Source organism: Aotus nancymaae, unplaced genomic scaffold (genome assembly GCF_030222135.1).
Source record: "Aotus nancymaae isolate 86718 unplaced genomic scaffold, 86718_ANA_hifiasm-v0.15.2.pri h1tg000016l, whole genome shotgun sequence".
NCBI lineage: Eukaryota > Metazoa > Chordata > Mammalia > Primates > Aotidae > Aotus > Aotus nancymaae.
In genome coordinates, this window is record NW_026988428.1 from 38107792 (window position 1) to 38134854 (window position 27063).

Here is a 27063-nt window from a genome sequence, read left to right on the forward strand (position 1 = left end):
CTAATCCCGTTCCCCCTTTGCCCCCAAACCCCATCTCCAAAGGTGTAACATCCGATTTCACGTTGAGCCAAAGTTGGCTTTTACAAACTCTGACTTCTCATGTTCCTCAGGCCCAGCAAAGCCTGGAATTCCACAGCTTGTCATTGCGCCTATCAACTCCTGACAGCCTTGGTTTATGTAGATAACATGTTGGGCCTTTCTTGGCTGTATTCTATGGTTGTGCAGACTCTGAGCATGCTGAAGTGATCTGAGCGAGCCTGAGGGAAAGGCTAGCCACACAGATCATGCACCTAATGGGGGCGCTGAAAATAGGGATTAGGGCAAGATTCCAGTTAGGAAGTGCCAGTGTTAAAGGCTAAGGAGACACAGCGCCCTCTAAAGAGAGTGCGATTAAAAGTCGCTAAATCAGGCCGACAATATCACGTGTCCTCGGCCTTACCAATTGAAAATTAACAATCGCTTCCTCTGTTCCCCATGGAAACAACCCCGCCCCACTGACCCTCCCGCCCCAATCAGTCGTGAGGTTTTGGCGTTTTATTGAGTATTGAAGGTGACAATCAAATATCTGCGCCTTCTGGTTGGACAATTTGCTTCCGCTAAGCAAGCTATTATATAATTGGTCAATAGAGCGATGGCTGGCTTAGCTTTACCCAATGATCCTTGTTCTAGGCGGGGCCTAATGGGGATGTATGGCCAATCAACGGCGGCGTTACTTTTGCGGCTCCACGTCGGCACCAGCTGCGGGGCAAGATGGAGGCGCTGATTTTGGTAGGAGCTGGAGGGGCAGCAGAGATGCTGTGGTGTCCACAGGGACCGGGAGTCAGGGTTCAGCCCGAGTGGGAGAGGGGGAAGGAGAGTTCCGGGTAATTCTTGGGGACTGAAGGTTCTGCCGGCCCCTGGAATAAGTGTGTGGCCTAGTGTAGGAGCTAAAGCCTTAGTTTAGAGTAGGAAGCCCTGCCGGGGAGAGGGTATAGAGTCGGTGGAAAGTTAAAGGCAGCACATGGACTCCTTAGGATACATAGGCTATAAGCGTACCAGATTAGGACCCTTCAGGTTGCCCCTTATTTTTAGCATTGTGGATGATATCCTGATTTGAATTTACCCAAACCACCAAACTCGCACCATGTTGTAAGAAAAGAATACAGATGTTTTGTCATTACAGGCTCCTCCTGATGGTTTTCCAAGTTTGACTGTGCATACTCTCCATTGCTGATTCCCTGCCACATTCCTTCAGGAAACTTCTTTTCGGTTTCCTGTTAATCCTTACTATATAGGTTTGTCATGATAAGGAATCAGTATTCCATCAAAGCTCTGGGATACCTGATAAAGTTAGTATGGATTAGTATAGATTGTGGAATATTTATTCTAGACTCCTTATTCTGTTCTCCTTTTCTCTCCTCATTTAGACCTTAGGAATTCTTTTTTTTTTTTTTTTTTTTTTTTTGAGACTGAGTCTTGCTCTGTCTCCCAGGCTTGAAGGCAGTGGCGCTATCTCAGCTCACTGCAACCTCCACTTCCTGGTTTCAAGCAGTTCTCCTGCCTCAGCCTCCCGAGTAGCTGGGACTAGAGGCGCGTACCTCCACGCCCAGCTAATTTTTTTGTATTTTAGTAGAGGCGGGGTTTCACCGTGTTGCCCAGGCTGGTCTCGAACTCCTGAGCTCAGGCAGACAGTCTGCCTTGGCCTCCAGAGTGTTAGGATTACAGGCGTGAGCTACTGCCAGGCTGGAGTGCAGTGGCCCAGTCTCAGCTCACTGCAATCTCTGCATCCTGGGTTCAAGCAATTCCCTTGCCTCAGCCTCCCGTGTAGATGGGACTACAGGCAGGTACCACCACACCTGGATAATTTTTTGTATTTTAGTAGAGACGGGGTTTTACCATGTTGGCCAGGATGGTCTCGATCTTCTGATGTCATAATTTGCCCGCCTCGGCCTCCCAAAGTGCGGGGATTACAGGCGTGAGCCACCACACCTGGCCAGCAAGTATTTTTAATCAAGTACTAGGTTGAGTGTGGTGGCTCACGCCTGTAATCCCAGCACTATGAGAGGCTGAGGCAAGAGAATCGCTTGAGCCTAGGAGTTTGAGGCTGCAGTGAGCTATGGTTGTGCCACTGCACTCCAGCCTGGTGTGACAGAGCCAGACCCTGTCTCTAAAAAAATAAAAATAAAAAGCGTTCCCCTAAACCCAATTAACAGACTAGGATAGATTCTAGGGAATTGGTTTCTTTAGAAGCTTTTTAGACTTACCTATACATGTTTAGAAGGGAACCTGCTTAAAAGTAACAGAATGAGGAAGATAATACTTGGGGAGCCCTTTTAACAATGGGTCTGTGTGTAGTGGGTGTAATATGTGAAAGTCTGTTGGGCCGGGCACAGTGTAATTCCATGCCTGTAATTCCAGGACTTTGGGAGGCCGAGGTGGGCAGATCATGAGGTCAAGAGATCGAGATCATGTGGTCAACATGGTGAAACCCTGTCTTTACTAAAAGTACAAAAATTAGCTGGCCGTGGTGGCGGGTGCCTGTAATCCCACCTACTCAAGAGGCTGAGGCAGGAGAATCACTTGAACGTGGGAGTGTAGTGAGGTTGCAGTGAGCCGAGATCTTGCCACTGCACTCCAGCCTGGCAACAGCCAGACTCCGTCTCAAAAAAGAAAGTCTCTCTGTCACATTTCTCTCCCTTAGTTCTTTGTCTCTGCTTCCTCAGTGAAGTCTGTTTCAGGCTGCTTTTTTCTTATTCTTCTACTTTAATCTGTGCCTAATATGCTGCATTCACAGATCCCGTTAACTTGGTCAGGTAACCCTGGACTTTGCTTTTAAAACCACACTGATTCTTTGTTATGGGAAACCAGTGTAATGAGGTTAGGAGCAATCTGTTCAAAGCATATTCTTCATTCACAGATTCCTGCTAACTTGGTCAGGTAACCCTGGACTTTGCTTTTAAAACTACACTGAATTCTTTTTTATAGGAAACTCTACATAATGAGGTTAGGGGCATTCTGTTCAAAGCATATTCTTCTGTCCTTACCTCCTCTACAAGTACATACATAGCTGCAGGATGTTGAGAAAAAGGAAAGGGTAAGCTACAGGGGGTCAAGAAGAACTGTTGATCAAAGTTTGCATTGTTTGGAATTTTAAATAACAGTAAATTACCTTCATTTAGGTACTTTACAGTGGGTTCCATTTCTTTCTTGAATTAAGTAATCCAGCTCTAGCTTTCAAGCAGATTTGTCTAATCTCTCTTAGGTCTCCTTAGTCTCTAAGGAAAGAGACCTTTTCATCTCCTTTAGTTCCCAATGCTTAATAATAGTGATCTCAGCCTGCATCTTGGGACTAGGCTTCTTCTTTCTTGCTGTTTCTGCTTGTTCTCCCTTTTTGAGTTGTGAATGGAGAGGATCTCTGCAGGTCCCCACTCTCCATTAATAACCTATGGAATCTTAAAGATAAGGATTTACCCTTCCTTTTTCACTTTTTTCCTCCTTTCCTTTTTACTTTAAAGCTGAATTACTTGGCTAGGCGCAGTGGCTCAGGTCTGTAATCCCAGCACTTTGGGTGGGCAGATCACCTAACGTTAGGAGTTCAAGGCCAGCCTGACCAACATGGTGAAACACCGTCTCTACTAAAAATACAAAATACAAAATTAGCTGGGCCTGGTCGGACGCGCTTGTAATGCCAGCTCCACAGGAGGTTGAGGCAGGAGAATCACTTGAACCTGAGGTGGAGGTTGCAGTGAGCTGAGATTTCGCCATAGCACTCCAGCATGGGCAACAAGAGCAAAACTCCGTCTCAAAAAAAAAAAAAACCTGAGTTACTCTATCGGTTTAGATCTTTAAATCTTTGTTCATAGGTTTTATTTTTCCTAATCCTCTCTGGATTCACCTTCAGAGAACTTCTCCAGTGCTTTACAGACTAGACTTCTAGTTCTGTACCATCTCTTACCTTAATATTTTAAAACCATGACCAAATCCCAAATTCTAAGCCTCATTCAAAAATGCACAAGGATATGAGTATATATGGAGGAGGAAGCTATGCAGAATACGTCAATGCCTTTAGAGGTTGATATTGCTCCTTGGCCTTCGCTTCCTGAATCATCTTAATGGGGCTTTTGTTAAATTCCTTTGGCACTAACAGTAGAGGTACTTGGCCTAAATGCCCCCTCCCCCTGCTCTGGGCAAAGGTATCAATTACATTAAGCCCCTAAAGCACTCCCATCTCGTTCCTGGCAGTCCCCCGTGCCCCTCTCCCAGCTGCGTCCTTGCCGGTGCCTGGCCCCTCCATTTCGTTAGGAGAAGCAATCTCCTTGTTCCTGCACTGTGGAGATATATTTCTCAGCTAGGGCGAGAGCAGTGCCAGCACTGCCCCCGGTGAGGTCCCTGGCAGCAATAAAAATTTTTATTGTGATTATGTTGGTGTCGGGGTGTCCATCTGGGTTATTGCACACCTAGTTTAATTGATTGAAGTTTAATTTATTGACACTTCAAATTAAATGATCAGAATAAACTGTGCTGTTACTCTGGCCGGCTTGTTTTAATGGTTGATTGCTGGAAGCAGACCTCGGCTTGAACTAAAACCCCCAAAGAGCAATTGACGCTGCTTCTAACTCTCCCTATGTCTTGCCCTCCAAGAAGACCTTGTTATAGATTTCCGACGTATTTATATATATTTTTTCCCTCTACTTCACAGTGGTGGGAAAGAGTTGGTCCCTGGCAAGGTATAAATTATATCAAAGATCTAGGGGAGCTGTCACATGGTCAGAAGAGGAGGAGGGGGCCTCCATGTGAAGAAAACCAGACCCTTGAGAAGCCAGGTCTGCCTTGGGAGGCAGAGGATGTATGCAATTATCCAGGTATTTGAGGGAGCTAGTGGCAGGTTTAGGGTCTTTTTTATCTGGATACTTGCTACTGTTTCTTTACTCCATTGACATGACTTGGTTAGAGTTTGGATATTGACAAGAAAACAGGTTGTGGAAAGGGAAACTAGAGGAGCAAATCAGATGGAGCAGGGATAAAGAATCAGTACCTGTGTGCCCACTTGTGCTGGAGTAATTAGGAAGAGGAAAGGCAGAGTGCCTAGGGGACAACTGATGAAGATGGATTGGGAGACCGAGTCCATGCACTTGTAAGATGCTTGTGTTGGCAAGGGCCCTCTCACATTCTGTCCCTCCTGTTTCTGGGCAGAATAGGTTTCCTTACATCAGATTATTTAAGATTCCCTAGCCTTCTGGTGTTTGATCACCCCCATCTCTTCAGGAAGTCCTTTCCTGTTCTGTAACCTAAGTCATATATACTGCAGATGAAGCCTGTTTTTTTTATTTGGCATTTTGTTTTCTCACTCTTAATGCAGATATCCCATCTACACCCAATTGCCCTGGATAGCTCGGTCAGCTAATTATCTGCAATTCCTTTTCTGTTGTGTAGTTTTAGAGGGAGACTAAAACCAGAGGAGAATAGAGCAGTTCTGCCTCAGGGGTTGATTTGGGGGCATAAATAGACTGAAAGATAACACATAACACAGAGGCTGTCAATTCAGTCTTTCAGAGACTAGCTTTTTGTTTTCATGAGTGAAAGCAGGGGGCTGGGATGGGGAGTAGAGGGATAAATCATGACCAAGGACTCTTCAGGAATGGATCTAGCCCCCCGTTTGATTTTTTCCTTTTCTAAGTGATATTTAAGTGAGGACTCCTGAATTACCAAACTGAGAAGGCAGGATGTTCTAATGGTGCCCTCAGGCATCAGGTCTGAAGTACAGTCTGATTTCTCCTTATTCATCTCTCTTCCCAGCAGTACTGTTTTGTCCCTCATTTCTGTGATTCTTTCACTTCAATGATAGTTGAAGAATTAGGGACTATGTGACCCCTGGGTAAAAAATTCTCCAGCAGACAGGCTTTCTGACTTTGAGAAAGGGCCTGAGACTTTGCATTCCTAAAGAGCTTGGGGTTTGGTTATCTTTGTCCTGCCGATTTCATAGTCACCGAATTCAGCCATTGAAAGCTAGAGGTGGCGGGGCATGGTGGCTCACTCTTGTAATCCCAGTACTTTGGGTGGCTGAGGTGGGTGGATCACCTGAGATCAGGAGTTTAAGACCAGCCTGACCAACATGGAGAAACCCTGTCTACTAAAAATACAAAATTAGCCGGGTGTAGTGGCAGGCACCTGTAATCCCAGCTATTTGGAAGGCTTAGGCGGAGAATTGCTTGAACCCAGGAGGCAGAGGTTGCAGTGAGCTGAGATCGCGCCATTGCACTCCAGCCTGGGTGACAAGAACGAAACTCGGTCTGAAAAAAAAAAAGAAAGAAAGATGGAGGGGTGTGGTGATGACCTTTATTCCCCCTGCTGGCTGTTAGTTTTCTCAATCATATTTACTAATTTATGATGGCCACATACACATTTATGAAGTCATTACTGGGTGCCAGGCAGAGTAGAGGGGGTGATTTACAAAAGGATCATTCATTTCCCCTCTTTTTCCTGCCCCTTCCACACTATCTTATTATCTTTAGAGAAAATCTCATTGAATTCTAAACTTGACTCTATGAACTCTTTGAAATAATAAAAAAATTATTTCTATTTCTATATATATATTTTTGAGACAGAGTCTTGCTATGTCACCCAGGCTGGAGTGCAGTGGTATGATGATCTTGGCTCACTGCAACCTCTGCCTCCTGGGTTTAAGCAGTTCTCATGCCTTAGCCTCCTGAATAGCTGGGATTACAGGGATGCACCACCATGCCCAGCTAATTTTTTGTATTTTTAATAGAGACAGGGTTTCGCCATGTTGCCCAGGCTGGTCTCAAACGCCTGAGCTCAAGCGATTTGCCCCTGCATTGGCCTCCCAAAGTGCTCAGATTACAGGTGTGAGCCACCACGCCTGGCCATGAAATCATAAAAAAAATTTGTGAATATGTATTTTGCTGGAAATAAGGTCCATAGATTTAATTGGTTTATCAGAGGGGTGTGCTGTAACTCAAAAAAGACATTAACCTTAACTTATCTAGGTCAAGCCTCTCATTTCTCTGATGAAGAAGCTGAATCTCAGAGAAAGGGAAAACGTGAGTTAATGGCTGATCCTGATTATAATACAAGTATTGTAGCCAGGCACAGTGGTGCATGGCTGTAGTCCTAGCTATTTGGAAGGCTAAGGCAGGACACCTTGAGCCAAGGAGTTCAGGTCCAGCCTGGGCAACATAGCAAGACCCTGTCTCTGTTTAAGAGATGGATTGTAGGAGTTTAGAGACATTTTCTCCTGTAACATCAGAACTCTTGGTGACTGTGCTTTACATATTTTGTGTCTGTGTCAGATAGGAAGATTCTAGGTATCTCTTCTTACCATCAGGTCTTCCTAAGTCATGTGTTCAGTTTTTTCTTTATAACCAATATTTGGTCTCATGTCAGCTGGGTAATATTCTGTAGTACCAGTGGCTCCTTCTCTCCTGAGCTGCGCTTTTTGAATCTAATCTTGTTTGTATACAGAAAAAATTAGCAGGGTATGGTGGCATCTACCTGTAGTCCCAGCTACTTGGGAGGCTGAAGGTGGAGGATCGCTTGAGCCTGGGAGGTGGAGGTTGCAGTGACCTGTGATGGCACTACTGCACTCCATCCTGGGCAACAGAGTGAGACTCTTGTCTCAAAAAATAATAATAATAAACATTATTATTATTGTTTTGAGGCAGAGTCTTGCTCTTGCACCTAGGCTGGAGTGCAGTGGTGCCATCACAGGTCACTGCAGCCTCCACCTCCCAGGCTCAAGCAATTCTCCTGCCTCATCCTCCTGAGTATCTGGGATTACAGGCACCTGTCACCACACCTGGCTAATTTTTGTATTTTTAGTAGAGATGGGGTTTCACCATGTTGGCCAGGCTGGTCTCAAACTCCTGACCTCAAGTAATCCACCCACCTCAGCCTCCCAAAGTGCTGGAATTACAGGCATGAGCCACCACACCCAGCCAATAATAATAATAGTAACGATAATATACCTGGTTGATCCTGCCAGTAGCATTAAAAAATAATAATAACAGCAATAATATTAATAAATCTGATATGTAAAAACTGCTCTTCTCTGTCAAAGACTTTAGCTACTTCTTCTTTTCTTTTAATCTGAAGTCCATATGATTGTGGCTGGCAAATTGGAGCCCTTAACCCTAGAGGAGCTTTTAATTTTAAAAAAGTTGGCATGGCCAGGCACAGTGGCTCACACCTGTAATCCCAGCACTTTGGGAGGCTGAGGCTGGCAGATCATGAAGTCAGGAGCTCGATACCAGCCTGGCCAATAAGGTGAAACCTGTCTCTTCTGAAAGTACAAAAATTAGCTGAGCATGGTGGCGTGCACCTGTAGTCCCAGTTACTCGGGAGGCTGAGGCAGAAGAATCCCTTGAACTTGGGAGGCAGAGGTTGCAGTGAGCTGAGATCATGTCATTGCACTCCAGCCTGGGCAACAAAGTGAGACTTCATTTCAAAAAAACAAAAAAAGTTGGCACAGAGGCTGGATGTGGTATCTCAACTCTGTAATCCTAGCACTTTGGGAGGCCAGGACAGGTGGATTGCCTGAGCTCAGGAGTTCGAGACCAGCCTGGGCAAGATGGTGAAACCTCGTCTCTACTAAAATACAGAAAATCAGCTGGGTGTGGTGGTGGGCACCGGTAAACCCAGCTACTCAGGAGGCTGAGGCAGGAGAATTGCTTGAAACTGGGAGGCAGAGGTTGCAGTGAGTCAAGATCAAGCCACTACACCCCAGCCTAGACAACAAAGTGAAACTTTGTCTCCCAAAAAATAAAGTTGGCACAGAGTCAGGGAGTATACCTACTTAGCCATGTGGTATCTAGGCATTTTTCCTTCTAGTTTTTACTGTCTTAGTTTTACTTTATAAACAGGATTGAGAGAAGAGAATCTTGTTACAGTTTTTAATTGATCAAGAGTCATTGCCACATCAGGGTAACCCCTTTTGGTACGGCTTTAAGGATATATATATATATACACTTTTTTTTTTTGAGACAGAGTCTTGCTCTGTCGCCCAGGCTGGAGTGCACTCGCACCATCTCAGCTTACTGCAACCTCTGCTTCCCAGGTTCAAGTGATTCTCCTGCCTCAGCCTCCCAAGTAGCTAGGATTACAGGCATGCGCCACCACACCCAGCTAATTTTATTTTTAGTAGAGATGGGGTTTCATGTTAGTCAGGCTGATCTTGAACTCCTGACCTCATGATGCCCACCTCAGCCTCCCAAAGTGCTGGGATTACAGGCGTGATCCACTGTGCCCGGTTGGATTTTTGTTTATTGTTTTTGAGATGGAGGTTTGTTCTGTCGTCCCAGCTGGAGTGCAGTGGTGTGATCTTGGCTCAGTGCAACCTCCACCTCCGAGTTACAAGCGATTCTCCTGCCTCAGCCTCCTGAGTAGCTGGGATTACAGGCATCTGCCACCATGTCCCACTAAGTTTTGTGTTTTTGGTAGAGACAGGGCACCATGTTGGCCAAGCTAGAAGGATTTATTTTTAAGTAGAGAATGAAGAACTTTTTAGTGATCTCAATCTGCTTCCTTTTTTTTTTTTTTTTTTTTGAGATGGAGTATCACTTTGTCCCCAGGCTGGAGTGCAGTGGCACGATCTTAGCTCACTGCAACCTCCATCTCTTGGGTTTAAGTGATTCTTCTCCCTCAGCCTCCCAAGTAGCTGGGACCATAGGCGCGTGCCACCACACCCAGCTAATTTTTGTATTTTTAGTACAGACAGGGTTTCACCATGTTGGCCAGGATGGTCTCCATCTCTTGACCTTGAGATCCGCCTGCCTCGGCCACCCAAAGTGCTGGGATTACAGGTGTGAGCCACCATGCTTAGCCAGCTTTTTTTTTTTTTTTGAGATGTTCTTACTGTGTTGTGTAGGGTGGAATGCAGTAGTGCAATTGTGGCTTAATACAGCCTTGAAGCCCCCAGCTTAAGCAGTCCTCCTGCTCAGCCTCTTGAGTAGCTGAGACTACAGGTGCTTGCTGCCATTATTGGCTAATTTTTTTTTAAGTCCTTACAGAGACAGGGTCTCACTATGTTGCTCGGGTTGGTCTTGAACTTCTGGCTCAAGTGATCTTGCTGCCTCAGCCTCCGAAAGTGCTAGGATTACAGGGATGAACCACTTGTGCCTGGCCTCCAGATTCTTATTTGTGCTCTTTCAGCTCTGTAGATAGCATCCTGTGACTCCCTCCATAAAGGCTTCTGGGTTTTTCCCCCCTAAATGAATCAAATAATTAATCATAGTTTCCAAGTATCCTGTCTACCTTCTCCAAACACTATTCCCCCAGTCTTTTGGTGGCTTACCAAGATCTTACCCCAAAGTGTTCTCTTACTATATACATTGTGAACAGACTTAATTCAGTTATTTTTCAGGGCCCAGCTCTACTAATTTGTCCTGTAAAACACACAAATAGAGAGCTTTTATCCAGAGCTGCCTTTGAAAAATATTTTTGCTTTCATTCCATGTGGTTTGGGGGAAAAAAAAAGAGAAAGGAAAAAAAAACGAAAAATATTTTTGCTAATGGCTATAATCCTGTGGAAGCTGCAGGTCACTCAGAAGGCCCACAGGGGGCAGCACTAGGAATGACTCTTCCCCTTTAGTCTTCTGTGTGCTAGGGGAGAGAGTGCTTAGAGATATTGATGCTTTTCACCAGGCTTTAGAAGCCCCTGACTGAGGCTGGTCCTGGTGGCTCAGGCCTGTAATCCCATTTGGGAGGCTGAGGCTGGCAGATCACAAGGTCAGGGGTTTGAGACCAGCCTGACCAATATGGCAAAACCCCATCTCTACTAAAAATACAAAAATTAGCTGGGTGTGGTGGTGCGTGCTTCTAGTCCCAGCTACCCGAGAGGCTGAGGCAGGAGAATCGCTTGAACCAGGGAGGCAGAGGTTGCAGTGAACCGAGATCACAGCACTGCATTCCAGCCTGGGCAACAGAGCAAGACTCCATCTCAAAAAAAAAAAAAAAAGCCCCTGACCGAGATCAAAGACTCATTTGCAGCAGCCTAGTTGCTTGTTCACTGGTGTTTCACCTGTCTTGAGGAGACCATTCTTGTTTTCTTCATAATAAAAACATAAATACATGAAAATCTGTCTGAGTTACCCAGCCTCCCACAAATCTCCCAATACATCATTTCCAAGCACAATTAGCATTTGAGGTGAAGTTCTGTTATACACTCAGGCTGTGGCTCTCTGAAAGTCAGTGCATCACAGAACTTTGTCTCGAAAGCTTTCTAGCAGCTACCCATTTTGGGAGTGGGAGGGAAGAATAGACCTTTTAAATTCTTTCAATGTGGCTCTAAACTTATAAGGTCTTTCTCAACAGTCAGCATTTAATGTGTTACAAGGTCAAGCCTAGTCCATTGTCCTGGAAGCCCATTTCTTAGTAGCTGGGAGTTATTTATAAACTTGCCCTTTGCAAAAACTTAAAATGAAATTACATTATCAGTAATGACTTCTGGGGCCTTTAAACTGACTGGTTTTATGGCATAATCCTCCCCACTCCTGAGAGGTAAAAAGCCCCAGGCTGAAGTGGAACCAGCTGCAGTCAGGAGGTGGCAGGAGAAGTAAAGAAGCTGCCGGCTCCAGCTGTAGCAGAATGGAGAATTAAAGCAGCATTTAAGCTCCTGCCTAAATTCTCAGCTTTATTTAGTGTGGTTCCTCCTTTGGAAGTTTGAAATGACCAGCCTTTTCTGTAATGCCTTCTTTCCTTTTTTAGAACTCCAGTAAGCTCTATGTCAAATCTAGTCTTTATCCTTGTCCTCCTTAGCCTGTCTTTTATTCTTCCCAGGAAAATCCAATGTTTCTATTTTTGGGGTTTCTTTGATAATGTCTTCTAGGAAGCCAGTGAAAAGAGCCAGGAGCGGAACCCAGGGATATATTCTCTCTTTGCCGATGTGGCTCTTGGAGGCACTCACACCCTGTTGGCCACAAAGGACATTGTCCAACTCTCCCAGTTGGCTGGTGGCTGTTAGGCTTTTCTTTTCTTTGGGTTCTAGGGATGCCAAACTCTATGGCTGCAAGAACCAGTTTCCAACACCAGGTTAATGCCCAGCTTAAACTAATGGGCAGCTCTCTAAAGTTGCTGTGAATGTGGATAGAGGAACAGAGCCAAAGCTTTCCAGGAAAAGGTTGAGGGAAAAAATGATTTCTTCTAAATTTCCTTCCTTTTGGACTTCTCTTCCATTAAGGAAACTCATTCCCATTGTTGTCTCCCTTTATTGAGGACCCAAGTTATTATAGAACTGAGCTTGCTTTTTTTTTTTTTTTGAGACGGAGTTTCGCTCTTGTTACCCAGGCTGGAGTGCAATGGCACGATCTCAGCTCACCGCAACCTCCGCCTCCCGGGTTCAGGCAATTCTCCTGCCTCAGCCTCCTGAGTAGCTGGGATTACAGGCACGGGCCACCGTGCCCAGCTAATTTTTTGTATTTTTAATAGAGACGGGGTTTCACCATGTTGACCAGGATGGTCTCGATCTCTTGACCTCGTGATCCACCCGCCTCGGCCTCTCAAAGTGCTGGGATTACAGGCGTGAGCCACCGCGCCTGGCCTGAGCTTGCTTTATGGGAAGATCTTTCTGTGAGGAATCAGGAGTTAGGAGGGCTGCTTCTATTTGTGACCTTTTAAGACTAGACTCTAGAGGACTTCCCTCCACTAGGCAACAAAGTTCTTTAGTTTGAGAGAGGAGTTACTGATGCCTTGTTTATTACAGCGTGTTATGTATACAGGATGGGCATCTCTACGGAGTGTTTATCAGAGGAGGGATAAAGTTGGTAGTAATATTACCCAAAATGACCACATCAGAAAATCCACTTATATATGGAAGTCTAATTATAAGTAGTCCCCTAGATGCACACTGCGTCAAGGTATTTTAACTTTATTCTCAAGCTTCGTTTATTCTCTCAATTATTCAGCAAATATTGGGAGTTTAGTATATGTCAGGCATTGTTCTGGACAAATGGGATAAACCAGTGAACAAAACAAAAATTGCACTCCTCAGGAATTCAAGTAGGGAAAGCTTATGTTCCTCATCACTTTGTTGTCAAAAGACTGGGTTCCTTTTACTCCCATGCTGTCTGTCCTCCCCGCCTCCCCCAAACAGGGTTGGTTCTTTGCATGGAACCATAAACCTCTTGAAGCCTCATGGGACAATTTATGTTTGTAGAGGCCGCAGGTCCTGGGTTCTTGGCAATGATTCTTTCCTCCTCACTCTTGGATCTCTGTCAAACACATACTTTTGTGTTTGGCTCCTGTGAGGACTGTGGATTTCTTAAGGCCAGGAAAGAGGTAGCAAAGCAACAGCCTTGTCTCACAACATAGGGATATCAATGGTAAGTAATGTTGATTAGAAAGTCAAGGAATGTCGACTGGGTGCAGTGGCTCACACCTGTAATCCCAGCACTTTGGGAGGCCGAGGTGGGAGGATTGTTTGAGCCTAGGAATTTGAGACCAGTCTGGGCAATATAGTGAGACCTTTTCTCTTAAAAAAAAAAAAAAAAAAAAAAAAAAAAAAGATAAGATGGATTAAAGAGAGAGAGAAAAAAAAGGAATGTGAGGCTGCGGATACCTTTCATATGCATATCACTCTCTCCCCGCACTTTTGGTTTTTCTATTCAATCAATTAGAGATGGGGTCTCACTCTGTCACCCAGCCTGGATTGCAGTGGTGCAGTCATAGCTCAGTGTGGTCTTAAACTCCTGGGCTCAAGAGATCCTCACCTCAGCTTCCCGGGTAGCTGGGACTATGGATGCATGCTAATTTTTTTTAATTTTTGTAGAGATGGAGGTCTCCCTGTGTTTCATAGGCTGGTGTTGAACTGGGCTCAAGCAGTTCTCCTGCCTCAGCCTCTTGCGATTTTTCTTCTCCTAGTTAGCTGACTCCCTCGAGGTTGCAGGGGTAGAGGAGACACCAGACCACCACAGCTTTTGCAAGTGATATACTTGCAGTTGAAGAAACATTAAGACTGAGGCTGTGATTCATTACAATAGTCAATATCCTGTTTGATTCTTGGAGGTGAAAAACTCCCCTTTTGCTCACTCTCTCTAGCCCCATAGTGTTTCTCAGATAGATCAGCTCACTGCTTCTTAACTCCCCCAAAATTGAGGTTGGCTTTTGTCCTTGCAAGTTAAGTGGTCATGGTTAAGGTATAGTGGAAGAATTGGAGAATATGGGAGAGTTTGGGGAGATGGCTCTTTTACTAGGCTGCATTGAGAACTAGTGTGCCTCTGTGTGTGTGTGTGTGTTTGTGTATAAATGCTCTTTTCCCTCTGCCCAGTGTGGTGGTTTAGGGAAGGCTTGCTTTATGCTTCTGCATTGCTACTGCATTTGGACTGCAGAAACTTCCAAGTATACTAGGACATTCAACCCTATTTTGAAATGTCCTTGTTCAGTGCCTTTTAATTAATCTGGCCACATTCTGTAGCCACCTGTGAATGGGAGAGCAGGAAGGGAGAGGGTAATTTGGAAAATAACTGTACTATAATATTTGGAAATAACAGCATGACCTCTCTTGATTAAGCCCCCTGTGAGTCAGAGAAACTGTTTCTCTGATGATACTTTGGAATCCTTTGCTGAAATGTTTTCTCTGTCAATTCAGTTTACTTACTCTGGGTCTTTCTCAATGGGAAATATCAAAATCTGACCATATTGAGGTAAGGGACTTAGAGGTACCTCTGTATCCCCTTGCAGCCCCAGTGGGACTAGGGGAAGGTATCTGGTTTACCAGTGGTGGTGGGAGCCTTCAGGACTGAAGGTATGTTCATATCTCTTCAGGAACCTTCCCTGTATACTGTCAAAGCCATCCTGATTCTGGACAATGATGGAGATCGACTTTTTGCCAAGGTGAGATTCCCTTTCGAATTAGTTTAGGAACAGCACAAAGGCTTATTCTGAGATTTGAATCTTCGGACTGATCCCCTATTAACTTATATTCCTCAGTAGTATAATTTTAAGAATTCTTCCTTTTTTTTTTTTGAGACAGAGTCTTGCTTTGTCACCCAGACTGGAGTGCAGTAGTACGATCTTGACTCACTGTAACCTCTGCCTTCAGGGTTCAAGTGATTCTCCCGCCTCAGCCTCCTGAGTAGCTGGGATTGATAGGTGAGTGCCACCATGCCTGGCTAATTTTTTTGTATTTTTAGTAGAGATGGGGTTTCACAGTGTTGGTCAGGCTGGTCTTGAACTCCTGACCTTGTGGTCTGCCCCCCTCAGCCTCCCAAAGTGCTGGGATTACAGGCATGAGCCACGGTGCCGGCCTTTTTTTTTTTTCCGAGATGGAGTTTTGCTCTTGTTGCCCAGGCTGGAGCGCAGTGGCATGATCTCAGCTTACTGCAACCTCTGCCTCCCAGGTTCAAGTGATTCTCCTGCCTTAGCTTCCTGAGTAGCTGAGATTACAGGTGCCTGCCACCATGCCCAGCTAATTTTTCTATTTTTAATAGAGACAGGGTTTCACCATGTTGGCCAGGGTAGTTTTGAACTCCTGACCTCAGGCGATCCCGCCCACCTCGGCCTCTCAAAGTGCTGGGATTACAGGCTTGAGCCACTGGGCCTGGCCTGAATTCTTCCATCCTGTCTTGCCTACTCCAGATAAAACCCAAGTTTTCTTTTGTCCCTTAGTTGTACTGCTCCCCTGCTTGCTGTCCTCAGACTTTGACCTCCATTGTTGTCAGCATCAAATTAGGGAGAAGCTTTGAAACCTTGGTTCCTAACAAAGCAGTATGTAGATGCTAAGAGGCAGCCTGCTCATGTCCATCATTCCTGTCCCCTTCCCTTCTACCTTGTCACCCTGCCTGGGTTTTTCCAGAGAACTCTCTCGCAGTCCCAAGGTTCCAGTCCTAGGTCTATAGTCACCATCAAGCTTGTTACCTCCTGACTTTCCCAGAGTGATGTTTCCAACTTTGGATCTGTTGGAAGGAAGAAGAAAGGACACCCCTCTCCTTTCCCTCCATATTCTCCCCCTCCTGTAGACATTTCTTCTGTCCCTGGTGTATTAACTCCGGGCAAGCATAGCATAAATCAATCAGCAGGTAGAGATTAGTTTAGAATTCACCAGCTGTTCCTCCCTGTAATTGGATGTAACTATGCAGGACACCTTTTGAAACAGTTATCCAGTTACTAAATGCCAGACCTGTCATAGGTCTTCAGCTGACTGCGACGGATTAGCCCCTAAAGAGCTAGCGATTTAGCAGCCTAGATCTCCGCCCCCTTGCCAGGGAGAGCCTGGGAATGGGCTCTGTTGTATGCTGGATGGTTCTTTCAGCTTGCAGAAAAGAAAGCTAAGATAGACCATAAGGCAAGGTTTGCCTTTCTTTGGAGGAGGTTTTTGTAGCCTTTCCCCATTCCTCAGCTTCATACAGTGAGTGAGGGTCTAAGGAAGTGTTGTGTGCTTCTAGTGTTTTTTGTGTTCTCTGGCACTGCTCCCTGCCTTGCAGTAGCTCCTAGGAAAAACTTGATGAGAATGCTCTTAGGAGAGCTCTAGATTGCAGACAGGTGCAGAACCTCACCATAGGGCTGGTATGCTTCTGCCCTCAGACAGTCTTAAACATGTGAGGAGGGGTTGCTTATGGCAGGGTCTTTTATGTATTTTCTTAGATTACTCACTACCCATTCTCTGCCTCTATAGTCCTTCCTTTTCCATGTCAGTGTTTCTCCCTTGCCCTATGCCTTGAAGGAGAGAAATCCAAGATCCCAGGGCAAAACATAGTCACTAATCATTCTGGGCTTCCAGCTCTAGTGACCCAACCCTGTCTCCTTTCCCTCTGACCAGTACTATGACGACACCTACCCCAGTGTCAAGGAGCAAAAGGCCTTTGAGAAGAACATTTTCAACAAGACCCATCGGACTGACAGTAGGTCATTTTCCTTTCAGTTCTCCCCGTGTTGGGGGGAACCATAGTGGGAAGGGGGTGGTAGCAGGGCTGCGGAGAAAGGATGAAATGACTCTGCCTCCTTTTTCTTTTTTTTTCTTCCTCCCCTTGTATAATAAACTCTTCAGAAATGTAATGGGGAGGTGAGTGTACCTCACGCGGGAATACCGTGCTGGAAGGTTGGCTGTTAGCTACCTGTCTAGTTCCTGGATTTATGAGCCTCACTTGACAAATTTAACTGCAGCTCTGCTTATTGTACCGCATCCATTAGGGCAGGTAAATGGAAGTCTGTAAAGGTGACCGCTCTGCATTTTCACCTCCGAAGGATCGACTGGTATCCTGTCTCATATACAACAGGAGGGAAATAGGTATAGTGGGCAGGAGCAGAGGGTGGTGGTTAGAGAAGCTACATTAGACTCCCCCAAGTTTATACTTCTCTTCTCCTGCCATCACCCAAAAAGTGCAGATCATCTGTCTTTGGAGGTCATTAAGTCGATTACAGTCAGCCTCACCTTAGCCCAAAACAGCTGGATACTAGGCATTCATGGGAACTCTTTTTTTTTTTTTTTTTGAGACGGAGTCTCTCTCTTTCTGTCACCCAGGCTGGAGTGCAGTGGCTCACTGCAACCTCTGCCTCCCAAGTTCAGTCGATTCTCCCATGTCAGCCTCTTGAGTAGCAGGGATTACAGGTACCTGTCACCACGCCGGCTAATTTTTGTGTTTTTAGTAGAGACGGGGTTTCACCATATTGCCCAGTCTGGTCTCGAACTCCTGACCTCAGGTGATCCACCCACCTCAACCTCCCAAAGTGTTGGGATTACAGGCATGTGCCACCATGCCTGGCTGGTAACTCCTTCTTTCCTACTTGCTAATCTCAGGCCACCCACTCTTTCTACCTTTTTTCCCCCACCAGGTGAAATTGCGCTCTTGGAAGGCCTGACAGTGGTATACAAAAGCAGTATAGATCTCTATTTCTATGTGATTGGCAGCTCCTATGAAAATGAGGTGAGAATCCCCACCCCTCTTTGCTATCTCTGATCCTACTTCCTAAACCACAGGCAGTACATAGCACCCTAGTAGAGCCGTGTTCCTCTGGCTTCTGGCCAAGCCAATGAAGTTGTCAGAGATCTCACCAACCTCACAAACATGGCCCAGCAAATGAATTGCCTAGAAAGGAAGTTTTCCTAGATCTTTTATATCCATTAGGAAACGTCATATATTTTTTAATATCCTTCCCTGAGTAGTGTTTTTTAAGATGGATTTCTGAGGTATGGTCAAGACTGCAGGGGGATACTTGCTCCTCCTATGAAGGGTCCATACCTGACTGAGTTTGAGCCAATTAGCTAACAACCTGGGTCATGTTGAAACTATACATTCTGAATGGGTCACTTGAGAAGACCTTGGGTATAGTTCTAACCTGCTTCCTATATGCAGGAAAAGCTATTTGCCTCAGCAATTTGTAGGAGAATAGATAAGTAAAAATAAACCTCCAGATAATTTGAGGCAAAAGTAAGTTTGAGAAAGTCAGCTCTTACTGAGCTCTTATTATTGGCATAAGTGCTTTGTAAAGTACATTGTTAGTTAAAATTATAGCACTTCTATGAGTTGTAGGCATTAGTGCCTTTGTTTTACAAATGAGGAAACCAAACCATGAAGAACCATATGAAATGACTTGTATGTGACCATTGTCAGACTATAAAAGTGGCAGTTTGATGTGGTTCAACCTAATAACTTTCTCAGGGTCACATGTAGAAAATGGCTCAGCTTGGCCGGGCGCGGTGGCTCACACCTGTAATCCCAGCACTTTGGGAGGCCGAGGCGGGTGGATCACAAGGTTAAGAGATCGAGACCATCCTGGTCAACATGGTGAAACCCCGTCTCTACTAAAGATACAAAAAATTAGCTGGGCGTGGTGGCGCGTGCCTGTAATCCCAGCTACTCAGGAGGCTGAGGCAGGAGAATTGCCTGAACCCGGGAGGCGGAGGTTGCGGTGAGCCGAGATCGTGCCATTGCACTCCAGCCTGGGTAACAAGAGCGAAACTCCGTCTCAAAAAAGAGAAAAGAAAATGGCTCAGCTTGGATTCAAACCCGTATCTGTCTGACTTAAAGTCCATGCTTTTTAAAAAATTTTAAGACAGGCCCGGTGAGGTGGCTCACACCTATAATCCCAGCACTTTGGGAGGCTGAGGTGACCAGATCCCTTGAGGTGAGGTGTTCGAGACCAGCCTGGCCAACATGGTGAAATCCCATCTCTACTAAAAATACAAAAATTTTTAGTAGAGATGGGATTTCACCATGTTGGTGAATACAAAAATTTTTAGTAGAGATAGGATTTCACCATGTTGAAATCCTAGCTGGGGGTGGGCACCTATAATCCCAGCTACTTGGGAGGCAGAGGCAGGAGAATTGCTTGAACCTGGGAGGTGGAGGTTGCAGTGAGCTGATGTTGTGCTACTGCACTCCAGCCTGGGTGACAGAGCAAGACTCTCAAAAAAAAAAAAAAATTGAGACCGAGTCTTGCTCTGTCTTTCAAGCTGGAGGACAGTGGCACAATCTTGGCTTACTGCAACCTCTGCCTCCCAGGCTCAAGTGATTCTCCCACCTTTAGCCTCCTAAGTAGCTGAGACTGCAGGTGCCCACCATCATGCCTGGCTAATTTTTTTTTGTATTTTTTGTAGAGATGGGGTTTTGCCATGTTGGCCAGGCTAGTTTTGAACTCCTGACCTTGTGATCTACCCGCCTTGGCCTCCCAAAGTGCTGGGATGGAGACAGGGTTTAGACAGGGTCTAGCTGTTACAGGTATGAGCCACTGTGCCCAGCCAATTAAAGTCCATGCTTTTTACACTAACTTTGCAGCCTTCCTCTGACCTCAGCTATTGCTTGGTTAATGATTTCTCTATACATCAGGTAACACATATACAGTTGGTAAAGACATTGTAGAGGACTATGACAGGAAAGTTCTGTTTAAACTTTTGGCCAAAAAAGATGTTGAATTGTGAGAATTTATTTCTGTGAGAAACCTCTTCCTATTGTGCTCTCACTTCCACCTTATGTTTTTGGTCCTTTGTGAAAGCCTGTGTCTTTTGATGTTTAATGAATTAGGAGGTTTTGTTTTTAGGTAGCAGCTTTCAAGGCCTTGAACCTTACCCATCTGCCCCCTTTGTCTCCTAACAGCTGATGCTTATGGCTGTTCTGAACTGCCTCTTCGACTCATTGAGCCAGATGCTGAGGTGAGCAGGGCTTCTTTTTTCCCCCCACCCCAAGTATTGATGGAAAGAGCAGGGCATTGTTGATTTCTGTTTGGGAGATAAAGTATTCATCAGGCCCAGGGATTGCAGGGGATTGGCAAAGGCTCCAGGAGTTGATTTAGTTTAAGAAGTTGGCCTTATTAATTCGTAGTAATTCATGCTACTGGGGAGGACTGGATGGAGGGTACATCCTTCCCATGGAATAATTCTCTTACTAAGGAAGGGGACTAGGAGGGAGTAGATTCTTTACCTCTATGTTTACTCTTGTAATCCCCTGTGGCCCTGTCAGAGTTCTGAGCATCCTCAAGGGGCTTTCCTGGGCCTCATTCTTGACATTAGAAGTGGGGAAAGGCCAAGCCTAAGGAAGTGTCCCAGATGAAACATCAGTCAGTACTGTGGGAATGGAGGGCAACAGTCCCAATTTTTTTTTTTTTTTTTGAGATGGAGTCTTGCTCTGTTGCCCAGGCTGGAGTACAGTGGCATGATCTTGGCTCACTGCAACCTCTGCCCGGGTTCAAGTGATTTTCCTGCCTCAGCCTCCTCAGTAGAGTAACTGGGACTACAGGAGTGCACCACCATGCTCGGCTAATTTTTGTATTTTTAGTAAAGATGGGATTTTACCATGTTGGCCCAGCTGGTCTTGAACTCCTGACCTCAAGTGATCTCCCCACCTTGGCCTTCCAAAGTGCTGGGATTATGGGCATGAGCCACCTAGCCTGACCCCCAGTTTTGTCTTTTTTTATTTCTAGTTTACTTCTAGTTCTTGTTTTTTCCCTTCTATAGATTAGGAAGCACTCAGGCAGGAGGATTACATGAGTTGAATTCAAGACAAGCCTGGGCAACATAGTGAGACCCTGTCCCTGCAAAAGATAAAAAAAATAGCCAGGTGTGGTGGCGCATACCTGTAGTCCCAGCTACTTGGGAGGCTGAGGTAGGAAGATTCCTTGAGCCCAGGAGGTTGAGGCTCCAGTGATCTGTGATCGCACCACTGCATTCCAGCCTAGGCAACATAGCAAAACTCTGTCTCAAAAAACAAACAAAAAACAGGAAGCTTATGCCATATACCTTCTCCTCCCTTTCCACCTCCCCACTAGCCCTATGTTCTTTATTACCCATGTAGATGGGTAATAGAAGAGATATAAGTTGCTTTTCCTGAAAACATCCAGGGCTCTGAACTTCATTCCCCCAGCAGCTCCCAAGTGAACCCAGTATAGACAGCCATCCAGACTAGAACAGCAGGCGCTCTCAGCCCTGCAAAGTCAGCAGGGTGAATGGCTCAGATTTCCTCAGGAAGGGGATGATTTATTTCTTAGCCAGGTGAACGAATAGACTTCATTTCGGGTAATCTAGTGAAAGACTCAAACTGACGGATATGACAGGCCACATGTACCAACCACCGGATCTGAGGCTGGTGCATGCAGACCCTGCCCCCTCCTTGGGCTTTTCAGGGCCTGAGCAGAGCTGGTAAGGGATAGAGAGAAGGGGGAACAGAGAATGTCTCAGGAGTTTTGTCAGAGCTTGAGTGCAAATCAGGTTTGTATTAAACCCCTTCTACCTCCCGCCACCTCCAGATTGAGTCTTAGCTCTGTTTATGTCGGTTTTTTTCCACCCACTGATGTCAGTGTTTATGAGCAGTGTTATGAGCAGCATCATGGCAGGTAGGAAAGAAATAATAGCTGTGGATAATGAACCCGTGAATAGTTAGAAATTGATTGTATTATTTGAATCTCTTTGCAGACATTCCTTATTCAGCACATAAGAGTAGAAAGGGGTTTTGAGTGAACTAGCTAAAAAGTTTTTCACCTTATTTACATCTTTGTGTGGTTGGTGGAGATGTTTATTGGTCTAGTTTAGGTTCCTCAATGCAGACAAGGTCCTAGGATTTCTTTCACACACAGGTTGGTTTTTCTCTTCTTTTGGGGACTCAGGAAAAATGTAGAAAAGCGAGCACTACTGGAGAACATGGAGGGGCTGTTCTTGGCTGTGGATGAAATTGTAGATGGAGGGTAAGTTCTGTGATCTGCCTTGATCTTGGGTGAGGTGGTGGGATAAATGCCCCTATCCTAAATCAAGCAGGCTTAGTGGCCAGAGGTCCTGTCCTCCCACAGTGAATTGGGCCTTTGGGACAGAGTGAACAATGATCTCTTCTTTGTTTTTGCAGGGTGATCCTAGAGAGTGATCCCCAGCAGGTGGTACACCGGGTGGCATTAAGGGTAAGCAGGAATGAGTTTCTCTGCATCCCCAAGTCTATTCACAGACACCCTCCAAAGCCAGACCTGCTGAATGTATCCAATAGTTGGGGCTCATAGGATACATACAACCTTCTCTTTTCCTTTCAAATACATTCAGCCTTTCTCTTTCCTTCCCTTCTTATTGTCCCAAAGAAGGAAGCAGAAAGAATTTATTTCTGCCCTTAATATGGTGCCTAACATCTCATACAGTCTTTGCACATAGTGAACATTTAATACATATTTATTTAATAAATGATGAAATAAAAGAAACTTTAATATTTATGGTTTTGAAATTATAAAGTAACTTGAAGTTGGCTTATTCCCTTCTTGGAGCTGGATCCAATCATCTGAGGTAGAGGAGTGTCTTTCCTGTCTTTTAAAGTCTTATATGACTGAGGATGGTACCTCTCCATCAGGAAGTGCTTATTTGCCAGAACCTCAGTCCTCTTTGGTGCTAGTGATATCAGAAAGGGGCCTCTGAGTTTAACCACAGAAGGCCCCAAGTCAGCTGGGGAGATAATGGTGCATGCAGAGAGAGCCCACCAGCAAATTGTAGGGGTACAGAGATGTCTGAGCAAAGCAAATCCCCCCATTCACAGAATGTCCTGGCTCTGACCTCCACAGAGTGAAGGCTGACAGTGCTTGGTAATGGGAAATCTTCTCCCTTAACTGCTGTGGGCTCCATTTGCATAGCTTAATCTTCTCCTCTAACATATGTCTCTATGTGGCAAGAGAGAGGGTCCCCCCCACCAACTCCCCCCTTTCTCTTCTCAGGCTGCTGTTGCAGCAGTTTATTTCTTCAAATTAACATGCTGTCGTTACCCATCAGGCTTTGCGGGATCCATTAAACTACTCCTGGCTCCCCCTCATCCTTTCCCTAGCAGTATTGATATTCAGAGAAGGCCTTTTCTGACTAGGGAATCAGGTCCTCCACCCCCAAGTTAAGGGAGTTGAGGATCAGATAACCTGCTGGTTACTCGGAATGGAGTAAATCTTTTAAGAAGTCCTGCCTTAAAATGGAAGCTGGATTAAATGACCCTTTTTTGTTCATAGTCCCTCTGGTCAAGTAAAATTGTAGCTGTGCTAGTCCCTAGAAGGGACCGAGAAGTTCAGTGCATCTGCCCTTTGTTTCAGTTTAAAGGATCACTTTTTTCTTCTCTAATTCCAGACTCCAATCAGGTCTTACTCCAGCTTTCTCCCACACTAAATGCTTATATCTCTGTGCCATAGGGTGAAGATGTCCCCCTTACGGAGCAGACCGTGTCTCAGGTATGACTTTCTCCCTCTTCCTTTCCAGATGGACTGGGTCACTAAAGAAGCTAGAATAGTATTCCACCCATACCTCCCAAGTCTGAGTGTGACTAGAGACTCAAGACACATCTTCCTTGGCTCCCTCTTACTCCAGAGAACTGGGATTCGTGCAGCTAACCACTTCCTACCCCTACTTCCAACTCCTTTCTCAGTTTCCTGTGAGCAGTGGCTGTCAGCCTTGCTCTGTACCCTTCAAACCCTCCCTGCCTGATGCCTCATTCAGTGATTTATTCCCCAGCAGAGGCTTGCCTTAAGCAGATGGTCTGTGTGCATTTGTACACACACTCTCTCTCTTTCTCTTATTATTCAAATGAGGGCTAAGCTGGAAATGCATATTCTAGAATATGCAGGTTTTGCAGATCCATCTTGCTACCTTGACTGCAGATAGATTGTCTACCTGATGTAGGGGGAAGGGAGGGATTCTGTTTTCTACCCACTTGGAATTCTCACCAAGAAGTCCATCTGGATTTGTTACCCACCCCATGCCCGCCACCCCTTTTAACATATGTCCAGTAACTCCCAGTTTTGTTTTTTTTTTCTTTTATACCAGATATACCTCTTCTCTCTTCATCTCCCCCCAGTGGATATGAATTTTTTTGGAATTTTCCAAACAATCTGTTAGGGCCTTAGAGAGCTTCTTCCCATCTCTTTACCCTTGGGGATTTTCTATTCTCCATTCTTCTAAGGACAGGGAAGGAGATCCCCAGCCCTCATCCTTACCCTGCTCTGTCAGCAAGCTTTCCTCAATGCTGCTCTTATCTCTGCAGGTGCTGCAGTCAGCCAAAGAACAGATCAAGTGGTCGCTCCTTCGGTGAAGACCCCACTGTTCCTGGTTCTTCATCCTCTTCGAAAAATTCGCATGTCTGCTGTGAATTTTCATCTAGTTCCCCAACTGATGCTCTCAGGGTCATCTTGGGGATCGTAGGGATCCTTAAATCTCCATCCTGTTTGTGGTTGCCCCCCCAGCCTCCCCTACACCCTTCCTGTTCCTTTTCATTCTTTTTGCAGTTCTGGGAGTAAAGTTCCCAGCATATTTAGATACAGGGCAGGGGAAGCACCCTCTTTCTTTCTAGACTGGATTATGCTCACATGCTCCCCTGCCCTGACATTTTTGTAAATTCTGTGCCCTTTGCTGTAGCTACACTTCAGATTAAAGTAGGAGAAAGAATGTGCTGAGTGTTTTCCTCCCTTTGCCTTTACCTGGCCTTCATTCCGACAGCCCAGAAAGGGGAGGGAGAAAGAATTCTTTTCTATAGAATGAGCGGGGGTGGGGATGGGTAGGGATGTATCCAATGCAAGCCCTAGCCCCACTTACTGACCTCAGTATTTTCTTTCGTTCCTTCTTACTGCCCTGTCCTCTGCCTTGGAAATGGCATTAGGAATAGCTCATAGGGAAGGGACAACATGGAAGAAACAGTGATTTAAATTGTATTGAATAGGTCATATAAAATGCATTCTCTACTCTGATCCTGGCATATAGCTTCAAAACTGCCATGATAAGTGTCCACCTCTTAGCTACCATAACTCTCCACCCTTACTACCTGTGGGATCTTTGCCTGTTTTGTCTTCTCTGTGTCCTGGAGCAAAGCCACTTCCTAAAACTAAAATTCCATTCTAGTCTTGGGAAGAAGAGTTTCTGCTCAGAACTGGGGAAGGAGTGGAGCTTATGACTTGGTCCTCTAGGCTATCTCTGTCCCCTCAGCTCCCCTATGTGTGTTTGCTCCTCTGCCTTGGGTTTGCAGTCACTGCTTAACCCTATCCTCTCTCTGTCTCAGCCTTACACCCAAGCAGTAGGTTTGTGCTCTCCCTGTCTCTAGGTCGGTGAGAGAGGTACTCTCATGAAACTTTTGACATTTGGATTTCCCCAGGAAGATGGAGAATGGAATACTCACTCTTGTGTCTAATCTTTCCCCTTGACCCAGAACTTCCTCCCCACAAAAATGTATTAAAAACCTTCCTGAGAGTTAAGCATTCTGCCCCACCAGTTCTCCAACGCTGAAGTGGGGCAGATAGCTGGGCATATTTGAGGGGGCATTTCTGTGTAAAAGATGCATGGAGTCAGGAGATAGCCACCTTCATAAACTGCTCTGTGCAAAGAGGAATAAAACATTTTTTCCAAACTGCCTTTGTGTGATGTTTCTGTTTCTCTTCCTCTCTTTTTGGCAGCTACTCCTATTCCTCTAGCCCCCCTCCCACTCCCCATCTTAAAATATTTCTTCCCTCCTACCTCAGAGACTCTCTAGCAGTGCCCCTCCATCCCTAATTTACGGGGCTGTTTGCTTCCTTGGCATCTCTCCGTCCCCTCGCCTGGAAATTGGCGCCAGGGGTGGGGTGGGGATGGTATTTTCTCAGTGGGAGTCCCAGGGAACTGAGTTCTTCCCCCACCACCCCCAAAGCCAGCTGCCTGCTCCCGCCTCAACCATTAGTAACCCAGAGACACGCACCTGCGTGGGGGCTCTCCTCTAGCCCTTGCTCCCTTCCTGTACCTCCCACTCCTGCTCTGAAACGGCGCTGAGCGGGTTATTTATCGGAGCCAGCGCTGCTCCAGAAGGTCAGGACGGTGGTGTAAATAACCTCTTCTCGCCATTTCCCCGTCCCTCCAGAGCCTGCTCCCCTCCCCCTCCTCCACCTTTATTCGCACAAATGAATGTGGCTGGGCTGGCGCAGCGCCTGGCCCTGCATCTTAATGGGGCGGTGAGCTCACAAGATGGATTTAGCTGGGGGTTTTATGGTTGCCGCGGCGACAGAATGCTTTGGTTTTCTTTCCCCCTTCCTCTGCAGGATTTTTTAAGGAGGGGGGAGTGTGGGGAGCCTCTTCTCCACTGCAGTTTGAAGGGTCTCCTTCTCAGTCACCTCTGCTGCTCATAAAATGGGCCTGCAATTCCAGGATTAAGCAAGGGAGACCAAATTAGTATCTCAGATGGGAAAGGATGAGGGAAGGAAGGTAACAGGAATGGGGAGAGTCTCTCCAGCATCAGAACATGAAACCCAGAGTTTTCCAGTCTTGCCTGCTCTTCTGTGAAAACCTGACAATTAAGCTCAACAACTATGGGGCACCTGTGCCTGGATACTCCTCAGGAGGTAGGAAAGAAAAGAAAAATACTTGGTGTACCAGGTCTGCCTACAGTCCTGCACTGAAAGTTGGAATGCAAGAGTTTGGATAAAGACTAGGTACTTTTGTCTTTGCCTGTTGGAGCTGGGGAAAAGCAATACTCAGCCTTATCATTCTAATCTTCCTACTCACCACCCAGCATTGACCTGGGGGAGGGGCAATGTCAGTGCCAGAGTTAGGTGGTGGTGATCTGTCATGGTGTGGAGCATGGAGTTCTATCCAGTTGTCAAACTTGGAGTTCTCTGAGCTTCAGTTTCCCCAGCCTGGCCTGGGTTGAACTGCCTTCTGTTTTCCAACATGAATGGAACTTTGGT

At 45.7% G+C, this 27063-nt stretch overlaps 1 protein-coding gene across 2 annotated transcripts; it reads left to right on the forward strand.

Annotated features, from left to right (window-relative positions):
- The first annotated feature begins 685 nt into the window (after nt 1-685).
- Nucleotides 686-25761, forward strand: COPZ1 (COPI coat complex subunit zeta 1). Of its 2 annotated transcripts, none has more exons than XM_012450369.2 (9): nt 686-768; nt 14755-14823; nt 16748-16829; nt 17761-17852; nt 20022-20077; nt 21994-22101; nt 22257-22308; nt 23557-23595; nt 24405-25761. In XM_012450369.2, exons 1-9 carry the CDS (start codon nt 751-753, stop codon nt 24450-24452), a joined length of 564 nt encoding a protein of 187 aa, XP_012305792.1. In that variant the 5' UTR covers nt 686-750; the 3' UTR covers nt 24453-25761. The 2 variants fall into 2 exon arrangements, with proteins under 2 accessions (XP_012305792.1, XP_012305793.1); XM_012450370.2 differs by having other exon boundaries at nt 22024-22101.
- The last annotated feature ends 1302 nt before the right edge of the window (nt 25762-27063 follow it).